Raw genomic sequence first — 20421 nt, forward strand, 5'->3', positions numbered from 1 at the left:
ACTGTCGCATTATTAAGCTGCTTGCTAACTACTACCCAGGATCTGCTCTGAATGCTGCCACACTGCAGCATTAGTAAGTTCATGCAGTTCAGTTTTGGGCACCAGTTCTCAAAAAGGATATCGGAGAACTGGAGAAAGTGCAGAGAAGGGCAACCAAACTGATAAGAGGCATGGAGGAGCTCAGCTATGAGGAAAGATTAGAGGAACTGAATTTATTCACTCTTGAGAAGAGGAGAATAAGGGGGGATATGATCAACATGTACAAATATATAAGAGGTCCATACAGTGGACTTGGTGTTGAGTTATTCACTTTACGGTCAACACTGAGGACAAGGGGGAACTCTTTACGTCTAGAGGAAAAGAGATTTCACCTCCAAATATGGAAAGGTTTCTTCACAGTAAGAGCTGTGAAAATGTGGAACAGACTCCCTCCAGAGGTGGTTCTGGCCAGCTCAGTAGATTGCTTTAAGAAAGGCCTGGATACTTTCCTAAATGTACATAAAAGAATTGAGTACTAAGATTTGTAGGTAAAGTTGATCCAGGGTAAATCCGATTGCCTCTCGGGGGATCAGGAAGGAATTTTTTCCCCTGCTGTAGCAAATTGGATCATGCTCTGCTGGGGTTTTTTGCCTTCCTCTGGATCAACTGTGGGTATGGAGTTGGGTGTATGGGATTGTACTGTGTTTTTTATTTTGTTTGTTTATTTTTTGTGGTTGAACTGGATGGACTTGTGTCTTTTTTCAACCTGACTAACTATGTAACTGCTACTTTGCTTTTAGTGCATCAATTTCGGCTTCAAGTGTCTTTGATTGATTAAACTGAATGTCTTGCCTTTACAGCTCCTTCACATAGGACTTTATATTCCACTGAGCTGTTAATCCCAAGCCTGTTATTATGGCCAGCAGCTATTAGAAGGCACCACAACAACGTAATCACATCTGACCATCTGTGAGCGGTGGGAGATCTATCGGATACCGGAGAAACGATATCCTGTTACATAGACCCCTAGGCTGGGTTAGAAAGCCACACGCCAACAGAAGATCTCTGGTTGGGATCTTCCCTTTCGGTAAGAGGCAGTCATTTAAGAAGGTGGAGGATTTCCTTTCTATCACATCACTGTTCTGTGGTTCCTTTTGGTTTGATGTCAACATTTTACCTGTAGGAGAGCAGTACATTTCCAGTTTTCAAACCACCATATGATGCGTCCTTTCTTTTGAAAATAGGACATTGATTTGTTCACTTTTTTTCACTGGGACTTTTTAGAAGGTGACGCAAATAGGGCAACCTATTTGTTACAGTGATTTCAACACATCATCAGCACAATTCTTTCAAATATGTATGCTAGTTGTTTTTTTGTTTGAAATTTCACGTTTATTTGCGCAGCTTGTTTTCTCTATATTTGTCTATTTTGTGTGTGTCTCACATTTTAAAGTTGCAGCATTTGTTATTGTTTGTCTATTTGACAGCGCAGTATTACCACATTTTTCACACATATCTATTTCAACACTTGCCACTTTATTTGCACAATGAAAATTCTAATCTGCACTATGAAGATTGTGGAACCTTATGAAATGTATAAGGACTTTATTTAAAGGTGTTGTAAACCATCATGTTTTTTCACCTTAAAGGGGTTGTAAAGACAAAAATATTTTCCTCTTAAATTAAAGTCTGACAGTAGCTGATAAAGTAAAAAGTAATGTTTTGCATTATAACTAGTTTGATACCTGTAGAAATCAAGCTGTTTTATTCACCTCCGTCACTCCTGAATCGTTATTCTCACTGACTTCCTGGTTTGCGGTGCGCATTCATTCTTGCTACATCACGGCCTAATGGGAACTACAGTTCCCATTAGGCTTAGCCTCCATGCCTGTGAGGGATAAGAGAGCATCTTCACGCAGTGCTGTAGTCATAGGGAGGGGGTGAGCACATTTTGCTTTCCACCATGCAAAACGGCTCAGATGCTGGTGGAAAGCAAGAAGAGGAGAGACAGGAAATGGCATTTTCAAACCTGGATTACTGTATTTTGGAGGTCAAAAGGAAAAACGAGGTAAGTGATATTTAAATGCTCTAGCTTACAGCAATCAATTGATCTAATAAAAAACGAACCTTTAGTGTTCCTTTAATGCGTCCTATACATTAAGGTGAAAAAACTTCTCCCACTGAGCATCCACCCAGCCCCCCTGTTTTACTCACCTGAGCCCATTAATTTCCCTGCCAGAGACAAGCTCTACCTCTCTGGACTCGGGAGCGTGCCAGCACGGTAACATTAGATTACCTCTTCTCTTTTATCCAGCTCCTGCTGGATTTTGCTTCTAATCCCCTTGGGGAGGCTTCTATTTGTGGATGGACATTTTATGGTTACACAACCTGGTCACATTGCTATAATCTTTTTATATGGACTATAAACTGAAAGACCTATGAATAAATGGTTGCGGAATGAATCATTTGAGTTTCCATTATTTCTAATGGGGAAATTTGTTTCGATATACAAGTGCTTTGCATTACAAGCATGTTTCAAAGGTTTTACTGTATAACAGTTTTCAGCAATGTACCTCTGATTTCACAGTAGGGCTTATCACAGATAACATGCATCTCTGGGGCTCCCTGATGTTACTGATGAATGAATATTATCTTTCTGAGCTTCTGTGTGTGTGTATAACAGTAAGAGCCAGTTCACACTTCCACGGCACGACTTCCTTCGGGGGCGACTCTGCAAGTCGTCCTGAAGAGGACTTCAGAGGCGACCTGCAAAATGACTTCTGTATAGAAGTCAATGCAGGTCGCCCCGAGCCGCCCCCGAAGTCGTGCAACAACCTTTTTCTAAGTCGGAGCGTCTTGTGTCGCTCCTATTAGAACGGTTCCGTTGCATTGAATGGGACGCGACTCAGCTGCCTGACGAGTCGCCCCAGTGTGAACCGGCTCTTAATCTATCGTTTCAGCTACAAAATATTACTGAAACCCTGAGAATGTTGCTTTTACAGCAGATTAGTAAAACTTGTTCAAGGCATTTTTATTTTACATAGTATATCATTTTCATTAAATCTAGACATTATGAAAGCAATTACAAACAATGCAATTTAATCAAAAAGTAAACCATTGCCATCAACAATAAGAAACATATCCTCATCTACAGGAAGTAGGTACTGCCATAGCTCCCAATCAAAATCCCAATTCCGGGACAGAAAAAAAGCACCCCTTGCAGTAGTGGGGGCTCCCTGCGCTGCAAGGGTTAAATGCTCATTAGGTGTGGGGGGAGCTGAAGATGTAGAACTTACTGTAACCAATGCTCCACTAGGCTCCAGCACTGTCCTCTCCTCCCCAAGCCTATGGGCTGTGGGTGGTCCTTCAGCATCAGCTCACACAATGCATTGCTTTTAGCCCTGCATTGCATGTGGAGGGGGCGGATATGTGATCGCAGCCTAGAGAGAAGCCTTTGTGGGCGCTGTTGCCTGGATATAGGAACCCTACAGGAGTGAGGCATAAAAAAAGTATTACTCGTTATTCCTATGTCTCAAGACTTGATGAGAAATAAACTCCAGCTGTGTGAGGGCCATTTTGTTCTTGTGCCCAAAGTTGGGCTTTAAGAAAATAAATCAATTGCAGATTTTTTCTTGGGTCCAGTTCTTATCTTTGTTTATCCATGCTAAACTGCTTAAAAGATGCATTGTCCAGCTGATTGAAGGGTCCATGGAGAAGGACTGCACCAGAGAGGTGAACTGGACAGCTGGCAGGAAAAATAGATTGCAACCTCAGTATGTCTCTAGAACAAAGTCTAAATTATTACAATTAGGCTTTTCATCAAAGCACAAGCTCGGTTTAAGACTTTTCTTTGAAACTCTATGCTTGCTTGATCACGTTGGAGAATGTGTGGGACAAAATCACATCGCTGACATTTCCCCAGAGTTTGAATGCAGTGCAGTAAAACAACATGGGGCCTCTAAGGCAAAAAAATACAAATGCGCTCCAGGCTTAGCCCATTGCTCTTTCACACATATACATATCGTTGTACTTGCTGAGCACCAAGTTCCGCCACATAAACTGAACCAGTCGTTAGACTGACATCTACAAGATGAGGCCGAACGCCGTCAGCCATCTGGATAGTGCTGACCACTTGGCATTGCCCAATCTGTCCTATAGGTGGAAAGGACAAAAACAGCAGACGGCTTATGTTGAGCTGGGCCACAACTATATACTTCCTGTCCGCTGTTATCCTGAAAAAACAACAGAAGAAATAACGTCAGGGAGCTAGTAGTTTAGAAAAACTGTATTTGTTAAAGCTGAAGTTTAGGTATGGCATATACTCTATAATTACATTTAGCCATGTGGTATGTAGGTGCCATACCTGCGAGAACCCCCGTAGAAGATGGAAATCACTATAGTAGGCACCACTTCCCTTCTCCCCCTCTCTCTCAGTTCTGGGGTTAGTTAATATATGATAACATTATGTATACCATGTGTATGGTTTTTGCATTAAAATTATATGTATCTCTTGCTGTAATGGGAATTAAAGCGGGAGTTCACCCTAAAAAATGTTAACATTAGATTGAGGCTCATTTTGTCAAGGGGAATCGGGTAGTTTTTTTAAAAACGAAGCAGTACTTACCGTTTTAGAGAGCGATCTTCTCCGCCGCTTCCGGGTATGGTCTTCGGGACTGGGTGTTCCTATTTGATTGACAGTCTTCCGACAGGCTTCCGACGGTCGCATCTATCGCGTCACGAGTAGCCGAAAGAAGCCGAACGTCGGCGCGGCTCTATACGGCGCCTGCGCACCGACGTTCAGCTACTTTCGGAAAATCGTGACGCGATAGATGCGACCGTCGGAAGCCTGTCGGGAGACTGTCAATCAAATAGGAACGCCCAGTCCCGCAGCCCATACCCGGAAGCGGCGGAGAAGATGTATCTCTAAAACGGTAAGTACGGCTTAGATTTTAAAAATACTACCCGATTCCCCTTGACAAAATGAGCATGAATCTAATGTTAAAAATTTTCATTTCGGGATGAACCTCCACTTTAAGCATGTATTTTTGCTTTCAGAATATATGTTGTCCTTTTGCATGTATATGTGAGCTAGGATGTCCTGAGGAAGCGGTGACTCCACGAAACGCGTCAACCTCTTTTCCTGTCTCATCTATAATCACCATGGATTGTATCCTTCAGGTGGAGAAGGATTGAGGGTATCAATGTGTAGACACAAAATGTTTCAAAATGTTTTAGTGGATGAAATAAAGATTTGTATACTTTTTTAATATAATGTAGTTTGTGCATTGTGCTTATTGGAGGGGTACTTAAAATCATATCTATGTTTTTCCATGTTTGTTGGTTATATGTTTGTTTATTGATTGTTAAAAAAGAAAACATTTTTTTTTATTAATGTATGTTGTCAGATGTCCCCCAGTGTCGGTTTTGCTATAATACGCTCATGTGAGCGTATTCGCACATACAGACGTTGATGGAAGACCATTGGCTGCAGAAACCTTCCCGTGGACACGACAGATCTGTTTGCTCTTTTAGGAATGATCGTTTATGCCTAACCAGGAGACTGGCCACCTCATGGCAATTGCATTACCGCTCCTAGTAAACAGATCTGCGTACATGGGAACCATAGCATAGCTCCCATGGAGCAGTGTGAGGGATGTGAACTCTTTGCAGACAGCTCACATGCCATATGACAAGGTCGCACCTAGTGGGTATCTGTGGCAGTTTTTTATATGGGAAAACTGCCCCATTCCCTCTGGTAATTAGGTGCAGACCTGTGCTCATTTTTATTCCCTTCTTATATCCAAACTGGCTCGGGGGGTGCAGACAGACCTGAAACATATCTATTTGCTTTGTGAATGTGGCACATGCCAACATTATAATGATGCAGGAAGTTTAGTTTGTTCCTCAGAATGACTTTAAATGTCCAAGAAACTTTGTGCCTTTTTTTAACTCAGAAACCATGGGCCAGATTCACAGTGGACTTACGACGGTGTATCTCCACGTACGCCGTCGTAAGTCCGAATGTGAGCCGTCGTATCTATGTGCCTGATTCTTAGAATCAGTTACGCATAGATTTGGCCAAGATACGAGCGGCGTAAGTCTCCTACGCCGTTGTATCTTGGGTGCATATTTACGCTGGCCGCAAGGGGTGCTTCCGTAGATTAGGTAGCTACGCCGATTCACGAACGTACTTGCGCCCGCTACGCCGTTTACGTTAGGCTTACGTCCGGCGTAAAGTTACCCCTGCTATATGAGGTGCAGCCAATGCAAAGTATGGACGTCGGCAAGCGTATCTTTTTAGTCGTACGTGAATAGGGTTGTGCGTAGGTTACGTTCACGTCACAGGCATTGGGCCTGGCGTATGGAGTAAATTCGACGTGATACGGAGCATGCGCCATTCGTTAGGCGCGTCATTTACGTGGGGTCACGATTCATTTACATACAACACGCCCCCTACAAGCCTATTTTGAATTAGGCGGGCTTACGACGGCCAATTTACGCTACGCCGCCGCAACTTACGGAGCAAGTGCTTTGTGGATACTGCACTTGCCTGTCCAAGTTGCGGAGGCGTAGCGTAAATTGAATACGCTACGCCCGCACAAAGATACGGCCAGATACGTGAATCTGGCCCCATGTTTCCAGAACCACCATAAGGATTATTGTTCTATTGAGCCATTACTTCTGATAACAGATGGCAGTTTGTGTTTATGCACCACAAATGGTAAAATATAAATCTTTTGCAGTAATGAATGTTTTACAACATGACAGAACTTATTACTCAACAGCTGACAATGCCCACATATTTTAAATAAATTGTCCAATTATACCTGACTGAGTAGGGCCCGTCTTCGGAAAAACAGGTGTCCCAGGTTCCAATCCATTCCCCAGTGATGCTATCAAACACCTGTATTCTTTTATTGCCCCGATCTGCAACCCAAACCTGTAGATGATCAGACAACAAGTTTTCATCAGAACAGTTCAGTCCGGGGAATAAAACACTGACAAGCACTTATTTACACAAAAGACAAATAATTTACTTATGACCCCTATTACAATTAGGTTGGGGAGGTAAAAACACGAGGCAGCGCTGGGCGAGTACATGTGTGGTGGCAGCAATGCTTTGCATCGTGGCAAGAATTATCCCTGTTGCTGCGTTCAGGTGCAACTCAACACGACCCATTTAACTAAATGTGGTTGCCCCGCAACCGGGTGCAATGCAGCGCTATAGGGCAGGGTTTGAAGGGTTAAAACAGGCGGTGAGGAAGTGTTTTAAACGCTCTCTAAAGGGTGATCTGAACACGAGTTGCTCTTCAGAGAGCAGCGCTAGTGTAACCTAGCCCCATGTGTTTTTTTGGAATGCATGGGCAAACTGCACATAAAGGCCCAGATTCACAGAGGAGATACGACCGAGTATCTCAGATACGCCGTCGTATCTCTCAGAGTATCTATGCGACTGATTCATAGAACCAGTTACGCATAGATAGCCCTAAGATCCGACAGGTGTAATTGTTTTACACTTAGGATGCAGTACCGCGGCCGCCGCTGGGGGGAGTTTGCGTCATAAACCAGCGTCGGGTATGCAAATTAGGAGTTACGGCCATCCACGACAGATTTTCGCGTTCGATACGTCGCCGCTAGTCTAGTTTACCGTCGCAAAGTTAGTCGTCGTTTTGGGGGCCTTAACTTTAGACAGCAAATGTATTGCTGTCTAAAGTATGGCCGTCGTTCCCACGTCGAAATTTTTAATTTCACGCCGTTTGCGTAACACGTCCGGAGCATGCGCAGTAGGTCCAGCGCGGGAGCGCGCCTAATTTAAATTGTACCCGCCCATTCGATTTGGACCGCCTTGCGCCGGACGTATTTACGATACACCGCCGCAAGTTTCCGGTAAGTGCTTTGTGGATCGGGCACTAAAACTGAAAACTTGCGGCGGTGAAACGTAAACGGCTTACGTTACACGGGCGCAATTGTACCTGAATCTGGCCCAGAATGTTCACCCCCTATGCAGATAGTGTTCCTGCTGGGAACTGAGAACAGGACCACAATGCTGCAAGTGAATCGCGTTTAGCACTTTGCTACCCTGCTACCTTTAGCACATTGGGGTAATTTTTTGTCTGTTTAAAGAATAAAAATGATAGCTAATTGGTTACGATAGATTCATTGGTGACTAGATTTGCTTGCATGCAAACCGCCCAGATGCTATGAGGCTGGGTTTACACTGATGTGAATTTATTGTGGGTTTTCCCGCATCCAATCAATGGAGCTGGTTTGGAAGAGTCCTGTGCCCTTTGGCTCAGTTTCAGGTCTGAATTCAGCCAATGTGGACCCAATTCGGAGCTGAAACGTTGAACAGGGACGCACCGGACCCCCTGCTGTGCCCCGCAGCCACACATAGTGTGAACCCAGCCTTACTGTCATGGCTCAAAGTACATTTTACCATTTTGCATGCAGTTGTATGACAGGTAATCTATAAACTGACATCCGGAGTCTGTTGTGAACTCCTAGCAATGCCGTATTCTAATATTCTCATTAAAGGATATGATCACCTTTTTTACCTCTTGGCACCGGCACCAAAATTGAGCAGCAGCCGCCACTGGTGAATAGTAATAGCACTACAGATTAAAGAGGATGTAAACTTCCTCTGCAAACTTTAATATATAATAATAAGGCTTACCTATAGGTATTGAAAATATCTCCTAAACCTGTACAGTTTAGGAGATATTTCCAGTGCATGCAGCCAGTGACATCACTGGCGCATGCGCTCTGAAGGGGTGCCCATGGGTGCCATTCCTTCCGTGCCAGTGCCGTAAACGGCAGCTCCCGCGCTGTGATTGGCCGGAGCCCACGAACCTTGAAGAAGCATCGGGAAAGATGCCGGCCATAATAGCGGTGTGCGGGGCCCGCTGCAATAGCTTTGTTTTAAGGTAATTACCTTCATACTAGCTCATTATGCCTTTGTCTTGCAAGTTTTTTTTTTTTTTTTGGGGGGGGGATTTTTTTCAGAGGTTTACAACCTCTTTAATAGTAGTAATATAGTTCTGGTGTCACAATAATCAAAGTAGCCTTACACGTCCAAATTCATCCACTGCAACACAATGAGGAATATAGAATTCACCGGGCTTTGTTCCATTACCTCCCAAAGTCCATTCAACATTGAAATCTAAAGTAAAAAAAGACATCAGTTCAAAAATAGAGAGAAGATTGTAGGCGGGTGGCGGAAACAAAAAGTATCAGGTATCAAGCTTTCTGTACTAACAATGATAGATATGAGAAAGCTGAATTACTCACAGACTTCTTATACTATTTGGGTATTCCAGCTTGTGTGATTTCTGCACCTCTGTTCCCAGCGCCACCTACCTGCCAAAGCCATTTTGAGGGGTATTACACTTGCAGCTGGATTAAGGTAGTCGCACACCATTAAATTCTCTCAAGTCAATAGATTCCTCCATCCACAATATACAGTGTACAGTGTGGATGGAGGAATATCTACTGCATGCTATTGTAATCAGACAGCCACAGTCCGGTGGCGGCCTGAATACCCGAATAATGACTGCATCTCATTGGATGTAATCACTGTTTGACTGATAATTTTCCAGTTTGACTTTTGTTGATCCGGGTGGTGCTTGCAAGGCCATCAACATTTTGAATTTCATCTGATTCGGCAGAAATTCTAGCCATATATGGCAGGCTTTATAGTACATAAAACCTGTTCTGTTTTTGTTATGATCAGGGCTTTTTTTTATGCTGGAACTCAGTTCCACCACCTCTGGTTCAGGCCTTCTGCTCCCTTCTTACCACTATTACTCGTAAACACAGAAGTCTGGCTTCTGTGTTTATCAGTGACAGCTCATCTCCCAACAGCACCTACAGATCTGATCCCCTGAGCGTCTCCCACAGAGTGCAGGATATGAAGGTTCCCAGGGTCTAGTGCATCTTCCAAAACCCCTACTGGATGATCTCCCTGCAGGTGATAGAGGGAGAGCCACCTACAGTGTGTGGGGAGGTACAAGAGCTGGCTGGGTGCGTCAACTTAATACAGCAACACAAGTAAGACACGTGGAAGATGGTGGAACTTCTAAGGAGGGAGGGAGAAGATGGGGGCAGTAGAAAGGGGATTGCATGCGGAGGCCAGAGGTGAACATGAGATGTGGATTGGGGATGCAGGAGGTAAGCAGCTGTGGAAGAAGGCAAAGTGCACCCCCTAACTCTGCACAATGTATGTAGAACACCACTGAACTCTGCACTCTGTGTGTAATGCACTCCTGCTATTCAATGCACCTTTAAGACCCTTCCACTGAAAGTGAAATTTGACCGCACCATTTGATGCGGTTGTGTGTGTGTGTGGGAAGGGGGTTTTTGGAGGGTCATGGTTGAGTTCCTGCCATGGGCATCCGCTGAATTTTTTTCAGGGAGGGGCGCTTCGGCGATACACAGTCGCATTTAACCCTTTCTGCAAACGCTAGCGGGGGTTAAAAGCGACCCGCTAGCTGCCGAATAGCGCAGCTAAAACGATGATAAAGCGCTGCTTTACCTATAACGTGGCCAGCTGGCAGTGTGAAATAGCTCTTGAGATAATTCTGCTTCACTCCATGCCCATATAAATATAGCCTAGAGAATGTACAGAACCCCCTTCAGCACAGATGGACTCCACCTTCAGCACAGACCCCCCTTCAGCACAGACCCCTCCATTCAGCACAGATGGACCCCTCTTCAGCACAGACCCCCCCTTCAGCACAGACCCCCCTGTAACGGCTACCCACTGGTAGTGAGGGGTATCGGCCGTTGGAGACGTCCTTTTTGCTGACCAGTTATGATATGCAGGTACCGCCGGTATATCCCATCGAACGCCCTTCCAAGAAACGAGACGGGCTACGTTTGAAGGGTCAAGCAGACTCACTTTATTTGGCATATTTCACCTGCTTATATCTGCTTACAACTGTTACAAGAACAATGACAGTTTCCGCCCCCCCCTTCACCCAGTAGGGGGCTTCAACACAGACCCCCTGAAACAATGACATCTCCTTGAATTAATCACTTGACCAGTCTCTAGACGCTTCGGCACCGCAAACCACTTAACATTTTCTGGCCAGGCACATTCCTTTCTCAATAGAATTCAATTAACCTTTAAAACAATTATCACTCACACATAATCCCCATCAGCATACACCTCACAGGGGGGCTGTTACCTACACAAGAGAGAGTTCATTAGCTATGCGAAGGGAACATTAGCATTCAGCAATGAAAGAGACTTGTCCAATTAACCCTTTGAGCTCAGAATACAATGTGGTACATCCAATTGTGACAAGCCATGCAGTTCCTTGTAGTCCTTCCTGCCTGAAGATTATAACTGTCCCGGCAGCATGCATATGTCCGTTACACTACTCCCCTTTTGTGGAACACTCCGGCAGACCCGGATTGATCCTTTTCGGATCAACTTGGGGATGTCCGGTCTGCTGTTAGGGTAAAAGTTCCGTTTGCCTGGACAGTCCGTCGGCCTTCCCATTGGCTTACCAGGTCGGTAGCTGATGGTGACGGTGAATAATAGAATTCAATTCTGGAACAGTCACTTGCTTTGCTCTCTCAATGGCTCCCAAAACCTGTTGCTGATGCTCTTGGGACAGATACGGCACCACCTGGATGCAAATCCCATTTAATCTTTTGACAATTTCCGCCTGTTTGTGCATTTCAATGTTCAAGCCACGGGACATCTCATAATACATGACATAGTGTCGTTGCATCTCTGATTTCTCACTGGCCAACTTGTCACATTCCCATTTTAGACTGTGATATTGTGCCGGATCTACAGTACATGTCGGGGAAGGTAGTCTTACCCGGTTCTCAGCAGCAAGCGGGTTGATTCCAGCAACGCGGATAGTCACGGCACAAGCAGCAGCAGGTGTAGGTAAATAAGCCGAAGTCAGAGGGCCAATGTCGTTGCCCAGCACCACCTCGGCAGGTAGGTTGTCCATGATACCAACTGTGGTCTTTCCTGACCTGGCTCCCCAGTCTAAGTGCACCCGTGCGGTGGGTACGCGAAATACAGCACCCCCTGCGACCCGGACGGCAACTGTGTGAGTGGACACGTTCTCTGGCGTTACCAGATGTTTTTGAATCAGAGTGATAGTAGTCCCGGAATCTCTTAGGCCTTGTGCTACTTGTCCATTCACTCGTCCCTCCTGACGGTGATGCTGACGGTTATCCGGAGAGGCAGCTTGTATTGGGTCTGCCTCATACAAAATTCCCAGACATTCCTCAGGGCCCCCCTCGGTCTCCAGGCAGTGGGCCGCAGAGGGACGTGATGGAGTGACCTCTGTGTTGGGTGTTGTGCGTCTCCAATTGTTATTTGTAGCTCTCAAAGGGCAATAACGAGCAATATGTCCCGTGTCGCTGCAGTGATGGCACGTCACCCTAGGCGAATCCCGGGGGTAGTTGCTAGGCCCCTGAGGACGTGGTGGGACTGGAGCCCGAAACTCTGGGCGTGGGGTGACGGTTGGAGTACGCGGTTCTACCTTCTGAGCCAGCCGCATAGTACCCTGGCTTACTTTCCTTGTCTCCGCGTACTCATCTGCTAGCCGAGCCGCCTCGTTTAAGTTAGCGGGACGGCGATCTCGTACCCAGTCTTGTATGTCTGCGGCCAGGTCTTGGAAGAAATGTTCCATTAGGAACAGCTGCAATACTTCCTCCCCGGTGTTGGCCTTGCACCCTTGGACCCAAAGGGATGCCACCCTTTGTAACTGGTTGGCCCATTCCATCTGGGAGTCCACAGCCATCTTCTTGGACTCCCGGAAGCGCCGGCGGTAGGCTTCTGGAGTTAAGGCGTATCGGGTTAGCAGCGCCTTTTTAACTTGCTGGTATTGTAAAATATCCTCTGGAGCAAGAGCCCGAAAGGCTTCATTGGCTTTGCCCGACAATTTCCCCGACAAAATAGTGACCCATTGGTCTGGTGGTACCTGGTGTAGTGAGCACTGCCTCTCAAAATCCGCCAAATATCCATCGATTTCCTCCTCATTTTCTACAAAAGCTTTAAATGCAGTGAACGGTATTTTCTTTCCTGTAGCAGCAGGTGGGGGGGTAGGAACTGAAGGTGTAATGGGCTGTCTCGCTCTTACCAGTTCCAGTTCTTGTCCCCTCTTCGTTTGTATCTCTTCCCTTGCTTCCCGGAACAGCTGGTTTATTAGTTCCACGGACGTTTATGGATACAAGGATAATCTCCGCTGTACAATCCCAGTAATTACATCTTCCTCGCTGACCGGTGCAAGGGGCTCAGTTCCTTCCATGGATCCATCCATTTCGTCCAGCTCCAGCAGTTCAGCTATCAGCTCCCTCTGTGGTCTGTTGCTGGCGCTCCTACCACGACTCTCCAATAGATCTTTTAGTGTGGATCTTTTCAGCCTGGCGTACTTCGACTCCATTCAGCGCTTGCTCTTTGGATAAAAGGACCATCCCGCTGCTGCCAACCAATGTAACGGCTACCCACTGGTAGTGAGGGGTATCGGCCGTTGGAGATGTCCTTTTTGCTGACCAGTTATGATATGCAGGTACCGCCGGTATATCCCATCGAACGCCTTTCCAAGAAACGAGACGGGCTACGTTTGAAGGGTCAAGCAGACTCACTTTATTTGGCATATTTCACCTGCTTATATCTGCTTACAACTGTTACAAGAACAATGACAGTTTCCGCCCCCCCCCCTTCACCCAGTAGGGGGCTTCAACACAGACCCCCTGAAACAATGACATCTCCTTGAATTAATCACTTGACCAGTCTCTAGACGCTTCGGCACCGCAAACCACTTAACATTTTCTGGCCAGGCACATTCCTTTCTCAATAGAATTCAATTAACCTTTAAAACAATTATCACTCACACATAATCCCCATCAGCATACACCTCACAGGGGGGCTGTTACCTACACAAGAGAGAGTTCATTAGCTATGCGAAGGGAACATTAGCATTCAGCAATGAAAGAGACTTGTCCAATTAACCCTTTGAGCTCAGAATACAATGTGGTACATCCAATTGTGACAAGCCATGCAGTTCCTTGTAGTCCTTCCTGCCTGAAGATTATAACTGTCCCGGCAGCATGCATATGTCCGTTACACCCCCCATTCTGGACAGACCCCTCCATTCACCACAGACCCCCCTTCAGCACAGATGGACCCCCTTTAAGCACAGACCCCCTTCAGCACACACCCCCCTTCAATACAGACCCCCCTTCAGCCCAGATGGACCCACCATTCAGCAAAAACCCCCCTCTCCCTTCCCATTCGGTACCTGAGATCAGCCATCAGCACAGCACAGGCACGGCAGGTTCCCTCCCCCTGTGTACACATAAACACTGGAGGGGAGGCAGCTTCACTCTACTCGCTGTGCCTGTGTGACATCCAACCCGGGACCGCTCAGACAGCCCGTGGCCGCAAAACTCTTCAACACCTTCTCGATTTTCCAGGGGGGGGTCAATTGCCCCCCCTTGCCCTATGGAGCGGACGCCCATGGTTCCTGCACCTATTTTCTGAGAAGACAAAGCCCTGGTTATGATCAGGGGGCAGAGCTGGGAACAATGGTGGGTAAATGTTATCAGTCCAGTCTCCTAGAGCTATAAGAAACCTTCGAGTGATACACTTGAACCAAACCATTTAAAATGTTGGCCTTTACTAAAAGAACTGTTTTAGGTAGATTCACAAAGAGTTAGGCCGGCTTATCAGTAGATAAGCCGGCCTAACTCAGAATCTACGCCGCCGCTTGTTTAAGCGTATGCTCAAACAGAGATACGCTTAAACATATCTAAGATACGACGGCTTGCGCCGCCATATCTTAGATTGCAATTTTTCGCGTGGCCGCTAGGTGGCGCTTCCATTGCGGCCGGCGTAGATTATGTAAATGAGGGGATACGCCGATTCACAAACATACGCCCGGCCGCCGCAGTCGAATTACGTCGTTTCCGTAAGGCCTTAGGCGGCCTAAAGTTATTTCACCTATGAGGTTGAATAACAATGTTAAAGTATGGCCGCTGTTCCCGCCGCGAGGTTCAAATTTTTTACGTCGTTTGCGTAAGTCGCCCGCGAATCGGGAGTTACGTTGTTTACGTCCACGTCGAAAGCAATAGGCCCATACGGCGTACTTAGCCGCAATGCGCCCTGGGAAATGTAGGTGCCCGGCGCATGCGCAGTAACGGAAAACGTCAAAAACGTGAGGTCAAGCCTCATTAGCATTAAACACGCCCCCCCCAACCCATTTGAATTAGGCGGCCTTACGCCCGCCGTGTTTACACTACGCCGCCCTAAGTAAGGAGGTAAGTGCTTTCAGAATCATGTACTTTCCTCTCTTACTTAAGGCGGCGTAGTGTAAACACGCTAGGCTACGCCGACCTAATTTTAGGCGCCCCTACCTGAATCTACCCATTTGGCTTTAGTAAGGTCAAACCCTTGTCGATGCCGGCATGTAACAATGAAAAGTGTAATAAAGTCAAGTAATAATCACAGTACCTTTGGTAAGCATTAGAAGTCTATTGTTAAGCCCGCCGTCACCATCCACTATATACACATCTCCATTTGTTTTAACGAATATATCTGCAGGTTGATCAAACTGGAGCGGACTCAGATTTGAACCCGCTTTGCCTGGGGTACCCAGAACTGTAAGGAGCTTTCCAGACAGTGAATACTGTTTTACTGTGTGCCCATACTGTCCTGTAGAAAGTTCAAAGGGACAATTAAAAGAGAATACAGTATTATTCATGCACAAAATGAATATATTTACATTGAAAAGGCTTTTCTTAAAGCTGAACTCCAGTCAAACTGGTAAACGATATAAAAAATACACATATGGTAACAGTTTTACCTATCATAGGATTTGTATTTCTGCTGAGTTCTGAGGCCCCGTACAGACGAGCGGACTGTCCGCTGAAAACGGTCCACCGGACCGTTTTCAGCGGACATGTCGGTCTGATGGTTGACACACCATCAAACCGAAATCCGCGCGGACAGACAGCGCGGTGACGTGGCCGCGCCGTCCCTGCGGCGACATGCGCGACCCTGGAAGGTCAATGCTTCCACGCATGCGTCGAATCACTTCGACGCATGCGAGGGATGGCGGCCCAGCCGACATGTCTGGTAAGTCGTACAGACAACCGAACATGTCCGACGGACAGGCTTCCAGCGGACATGTTTCTTAGCATGCTAAGAAACATTTGTCCGCTGGAAACCTGTCCGATCCACCGGACATTTGTCCGGTCGGCCGTACAGACGACCGAACATGTCTGCTGAAACTGGTCAGCGGACCGGTTTCAGCAGACATGTTCGGTCATGTGTACGAGGCCTTAGATTTACACAGCTCAGCTCTGCCTGGCATGGAAACCTAAACGCCTCTAGGAAACTGCAATTTATATTTGCAGCAGCTTTATTTCCTTAATGAATCAGTTCCAATAAATGATATTACCTTGACCAACATCTGTTATCCATATAGATTGTTCATTCGGATTAATTGCTGCAAAAATACCATGGGGCATCTCAAGTGTGTTAGTATTCCAGGATTCCTTAAAGTATCCTTCCTCTGTGAACACCAGAACTTTGGATACATTGTCCCCTCTCTAGAATAAAATACAACATGTCAAGTAAGAAGAAAAATGGGTCTAAATGGATGAAAACATGAGTATGTCCATGGAAAGACTTCTTCACTCAACCAGGGGCGTTGCTAGGTGTAAAAAAGACCAGGGGCTTCAGCCCGAAGCCAAGCCGGCACGGGGGGGGGGGGGGGGGCACGGTCAGTGGAGTGGCGCAGCGCAGGGTGACCTAACTGACACACATAACCTGACCTACGTGAGTGTGTGTGTCAGTACACACACACTGACATAACCTGCATACACTAACACGACCTGACTACACTGACCTGACTATATTGACCAGTGACCTGTCTACACTGACCAGTGACCTGTCTACACTGACCAGTGACCTGACTACACTGACCAGTAACCTGACTACACTGACCAGTGACCTGACTACACTGACCAGTAACCTGACTACACTGACCAGTAACCTGACTACACTGACCAGTGACCTGTCTACACTGACCAGTGACCTGTCTACACTGACTTCAGACACTGACCAGTGACCTGACCACACTGACCTGACTACACTGACTTCAGACACTGACCAGTGACCTCACTACACTGACCTGTGACCTGACTACACTGACCTGTAACCTGTCTACACTGACCTGACTACACTGACTTCAGACACTGACCAGTGACCTGACTACACTGACCTGTGACCTGACTACACTGACCTGACTACCTGACTACACTGACCTGTGACCTGACTACACTGACCAGTGACCTGTCTACACTGACCAGTGACCTGACTACACTGACTTCAGACACTGACCAGTGACCTGTCTACACTGACCAGTGACCTGACTACACTGACTTCAGACACTGACCAGTGACCTCACTACACTGACCAGTGACCTGACTACACTGACCTGACTACACTGACCTGACTACACTGACCAGTGACCTGTCTACACTGACCAGTGACCTGACTACACTGACCTGACTACACTGACTTCAGACACTGACCTGACTACACTGACCAGTAACCTGACTACACTGACCAGTGACCTGACTACACTGACCAGTGACCTGACTACACTGACCTGTGACCTGACTACACTGACCAGTGACCTGACTACATTTTTCGGCTGCACATTCGGGGCTCCAGCCTCCTCAGCCCACCACTAATGACGCCCCTGCACTCAAGCTACAATAAATGCCACCTTACTAACATCTGGCTTTTATAGTGTGATGGAAATCAGAGAATGCGTCAAGCTGTGCTTGTTCTTTCCTTGGAAAAGGTCCGAGATCACTAATTATGTGAAAAATTGTTTCTGTGTATGTCCATTGTTTATTCCATAAAGAGTCTTTGTATAAAGAGTCTAAAGTAGTACTGGTGGCAATCCAAGTATGGACGCCCATTACACGGATATCGAAATGAAATACAGAAAAACCCCAAATATTGATATGCATGGATGAAACCTAAACAGACAATACTAGAAATGCATTACTACTCTGTATGTCCATTTTAATTCCATAATGTATTTCTTGCACGCTTAAGGCCCATAAACACGATCAGACTTTTTGACAACAACGGTCCGACAGTCGTGTTTTATCGGACAATCGGAGAGTCTGTATGCTCCATCGGACAATTGTTTTCGGTTTTTCAATAGACAAATGTTCGCTGTGAATGCTCTCAAACTTTCCAACAATAAATGAAGGATCATCCGATAGTGTGTACACAAGTCCATCAGACTAAAATCCAAAGTTCAAACACGCATGCTCAGAACCAATGCTAAACATCAGACAACAATAGCAGAAGTTGCCCAAAGGGTGGCGGTAAAGAACTGAAAAACCACGTGATTTGGTGAATGTTGTCTGATAAGGTTCTGCCGTGTGTATGCAGAACAAGTTCACGGCCAACGGCCCCTTCGGACCAAAATCCATGGAAAAGTCTGATGGAAGTTCGATCGTGTGTATGAGGCTCTAATCAGTTTTTTTGTGATTTTAAATACAGGCATACCCCGCTTTAAGTACACTCACTTTACATACACTCGCGAGTAAGGACATACCTGTGAGTGTATGTAAAGTGCCTTACAAGTACTCTACAGACATTTTGCAGTCGCAGTAGAAGGAGCTGAAGCTCAGAGAGCATAGCCTGCCCGGTTCCAGTGTGCACCTGACACCCCCAATACAGACCCTGAGACCTCAACTACAGCTCCTGACACCCCCACTACAGTCCCTGACCCCCCACTACACCCTAGAAGTGAAAAAAATTATTGTTTCACTTTAAGTACATTTTCGTTTTACATACATGCTCTGGTCCCATTGTGTACTTAAAAGTGGGGTATGCCTGTAATCACCAACACTACCCTGACTGAGTGGTGGCCTGTGTACTACATAACTTTCTACTATGCGACTGAAAATGTAAAGAAATTTGACAAAATAGTGATTTACCATTGCCTACTGCTAAGGACAGAAACCAGTACTGTATATCAATAGCTGCTGGTGCACACAAACAAACCCCTCGCCCCCCCGAGAGACGAACAGCGGCGATCACCCTGCCACCAACCCCCCCCCCCCCCCCCACCTCATAGGAAACATGCGGTGGCAATGAATATTCATCGCTTTTGTCAAAAAAGTGGGTGTGCTCAAGGTGCAGTGCTCTGCGCCCCGAGCCCACCCTTTTTTGAAGCCTATTAGAGCCTCAGGTTCTAATCACGTGCTTAAAAAAAAAAAAACACCCCTTCCACTGGAATCCATGGGCCAGATTCACAAAGAGATACGACGGTGTATCTACAGATACACCATCGTATCTCTGACGTAAACTGGTCCTATCTATGCGCCTGATTCATAGAATCAGTTACGCATAGATATGGCTAAGATCCGACAGTGTTACACTGTGTTACACTGTCGGATCTTATTTTCGAGTTAAAAATGGCGCGGGGGGCGTTCCCGCTGATTTACCTTGAATAATATGTAAATCAGCGAGATACGCAAATTCACGAACGTACGCGGACCCGACGCAGTCTTCTTACGACTTTCCGTAGCGGCTTTCCCGTCGTATACTTACCCCTGCTTTTATCAGGCGCAGCCAATGTTAAGTATAGCCGGCGTTCCCGTGTCGAATTTGAATTTTCTAACGTCGTTTGCGTACGCCGATTCACAAACACGCGCGTCGCAAGTCACGCTCACGTCGAAACCACTGATGTCCTAGTGACGTCAGTGGGAGCAATGCACGCCGTGAAATTCCCCGGACGGCGCATGCGCATTTAAATCGGCGCGGGAACGCGCCTGATTTAAATAGTACACTCCCCCTAGCCGCGGAATTTGAATTCCGCCGGGGGATTTAGGATCCGCCGCCGCAAGTTTGGAGGTAAGTGGTTTGTGAATTAGCCACTTGCCTCTCAAACATGCGGGAGCGGATCTTAAATCACGTAGATCGAGCGGATCTATAGATCCGCTGATCTACGTGAATCTGGCCCCATGAGTCTGGTGCCCTGCATGTAGATTAGGGGGCCAGACGCATGGATGGAGGGGCGGTCCCCCGGTGTACCTTATGGAGCGGCTACCACTGTGGAATACAGAAAGTAAAAATGTCTACTGCGTTGTCTCCGAAGGCTTTACAATGCTGTGATCCAGCTTCATTAGAGGACTGCTTCAAAGGCCAACTCCAACATCATTTATTTTAGCAGTTTCTGGCAGAGTGGAGCAGGTTGGCTCCTCTGTCGGGCATTTATTGCCCGACAAAGGCAATATTTTATTGCTATACTCCCAAAAGGAAATCATGTCTACGGCCTGGTTCACATCTATGCAGGTTGCAGTTTGGTTACTGGTTTTTGATCCATTGAAGTCTATGGAACCAAAAACCAGAAAAAAGCCCCTGGCCCTTTGAATTGC

General features: G+C 46.4%; 1 protein-coding gene across 1 annotated transcript in view; it reads right to left on the reverse strand.

Moving 5' to 3' along the window:
• Positions 1-2985: 2985 nt before the first annotated feature.
• NHLRC3 (NHL repeat containing 3) overlaps positions 2986-20421 on the reverse strand; it is a 28545-nt gene continuing 11109 nt past the window's right edge. Inside the window, exons 4-8 of the mRNA XM_040340367.1 lie at positions 16410-16560; positions 15461-15661; positions 9048-9139; positions 6807-6919; positions 2986-4211 (exon numbers count right to left, since the gene is read on the reverse strand). Coding sequence (XP_040196301.1) covers positions 3986-4211; positions 6807-6919; positions 9048-9139; positions 15461-15661; positions 16410-16560 — 783 coding nt within the window. The 3' untranslated portion in view covers positions 2986-3985. The remainder of the gene's footprint in view (positions 4212-6806; positions 6920-9047; positions 9140-15460; positions 15662-16409; positions 16561-20421) is intronic.

Source organism: Rana temporaria, chromosome 2 (assembly GCF_905171775.1).
Source record: "Rana temporaria chromosome 2, aRanTem1.1, whole genome shotgun sequence".
NCBI lineage: Eukaryota > Metazoa > Chordata > Amphibia > Anura > Ranidae > Rana > Rana temporaria.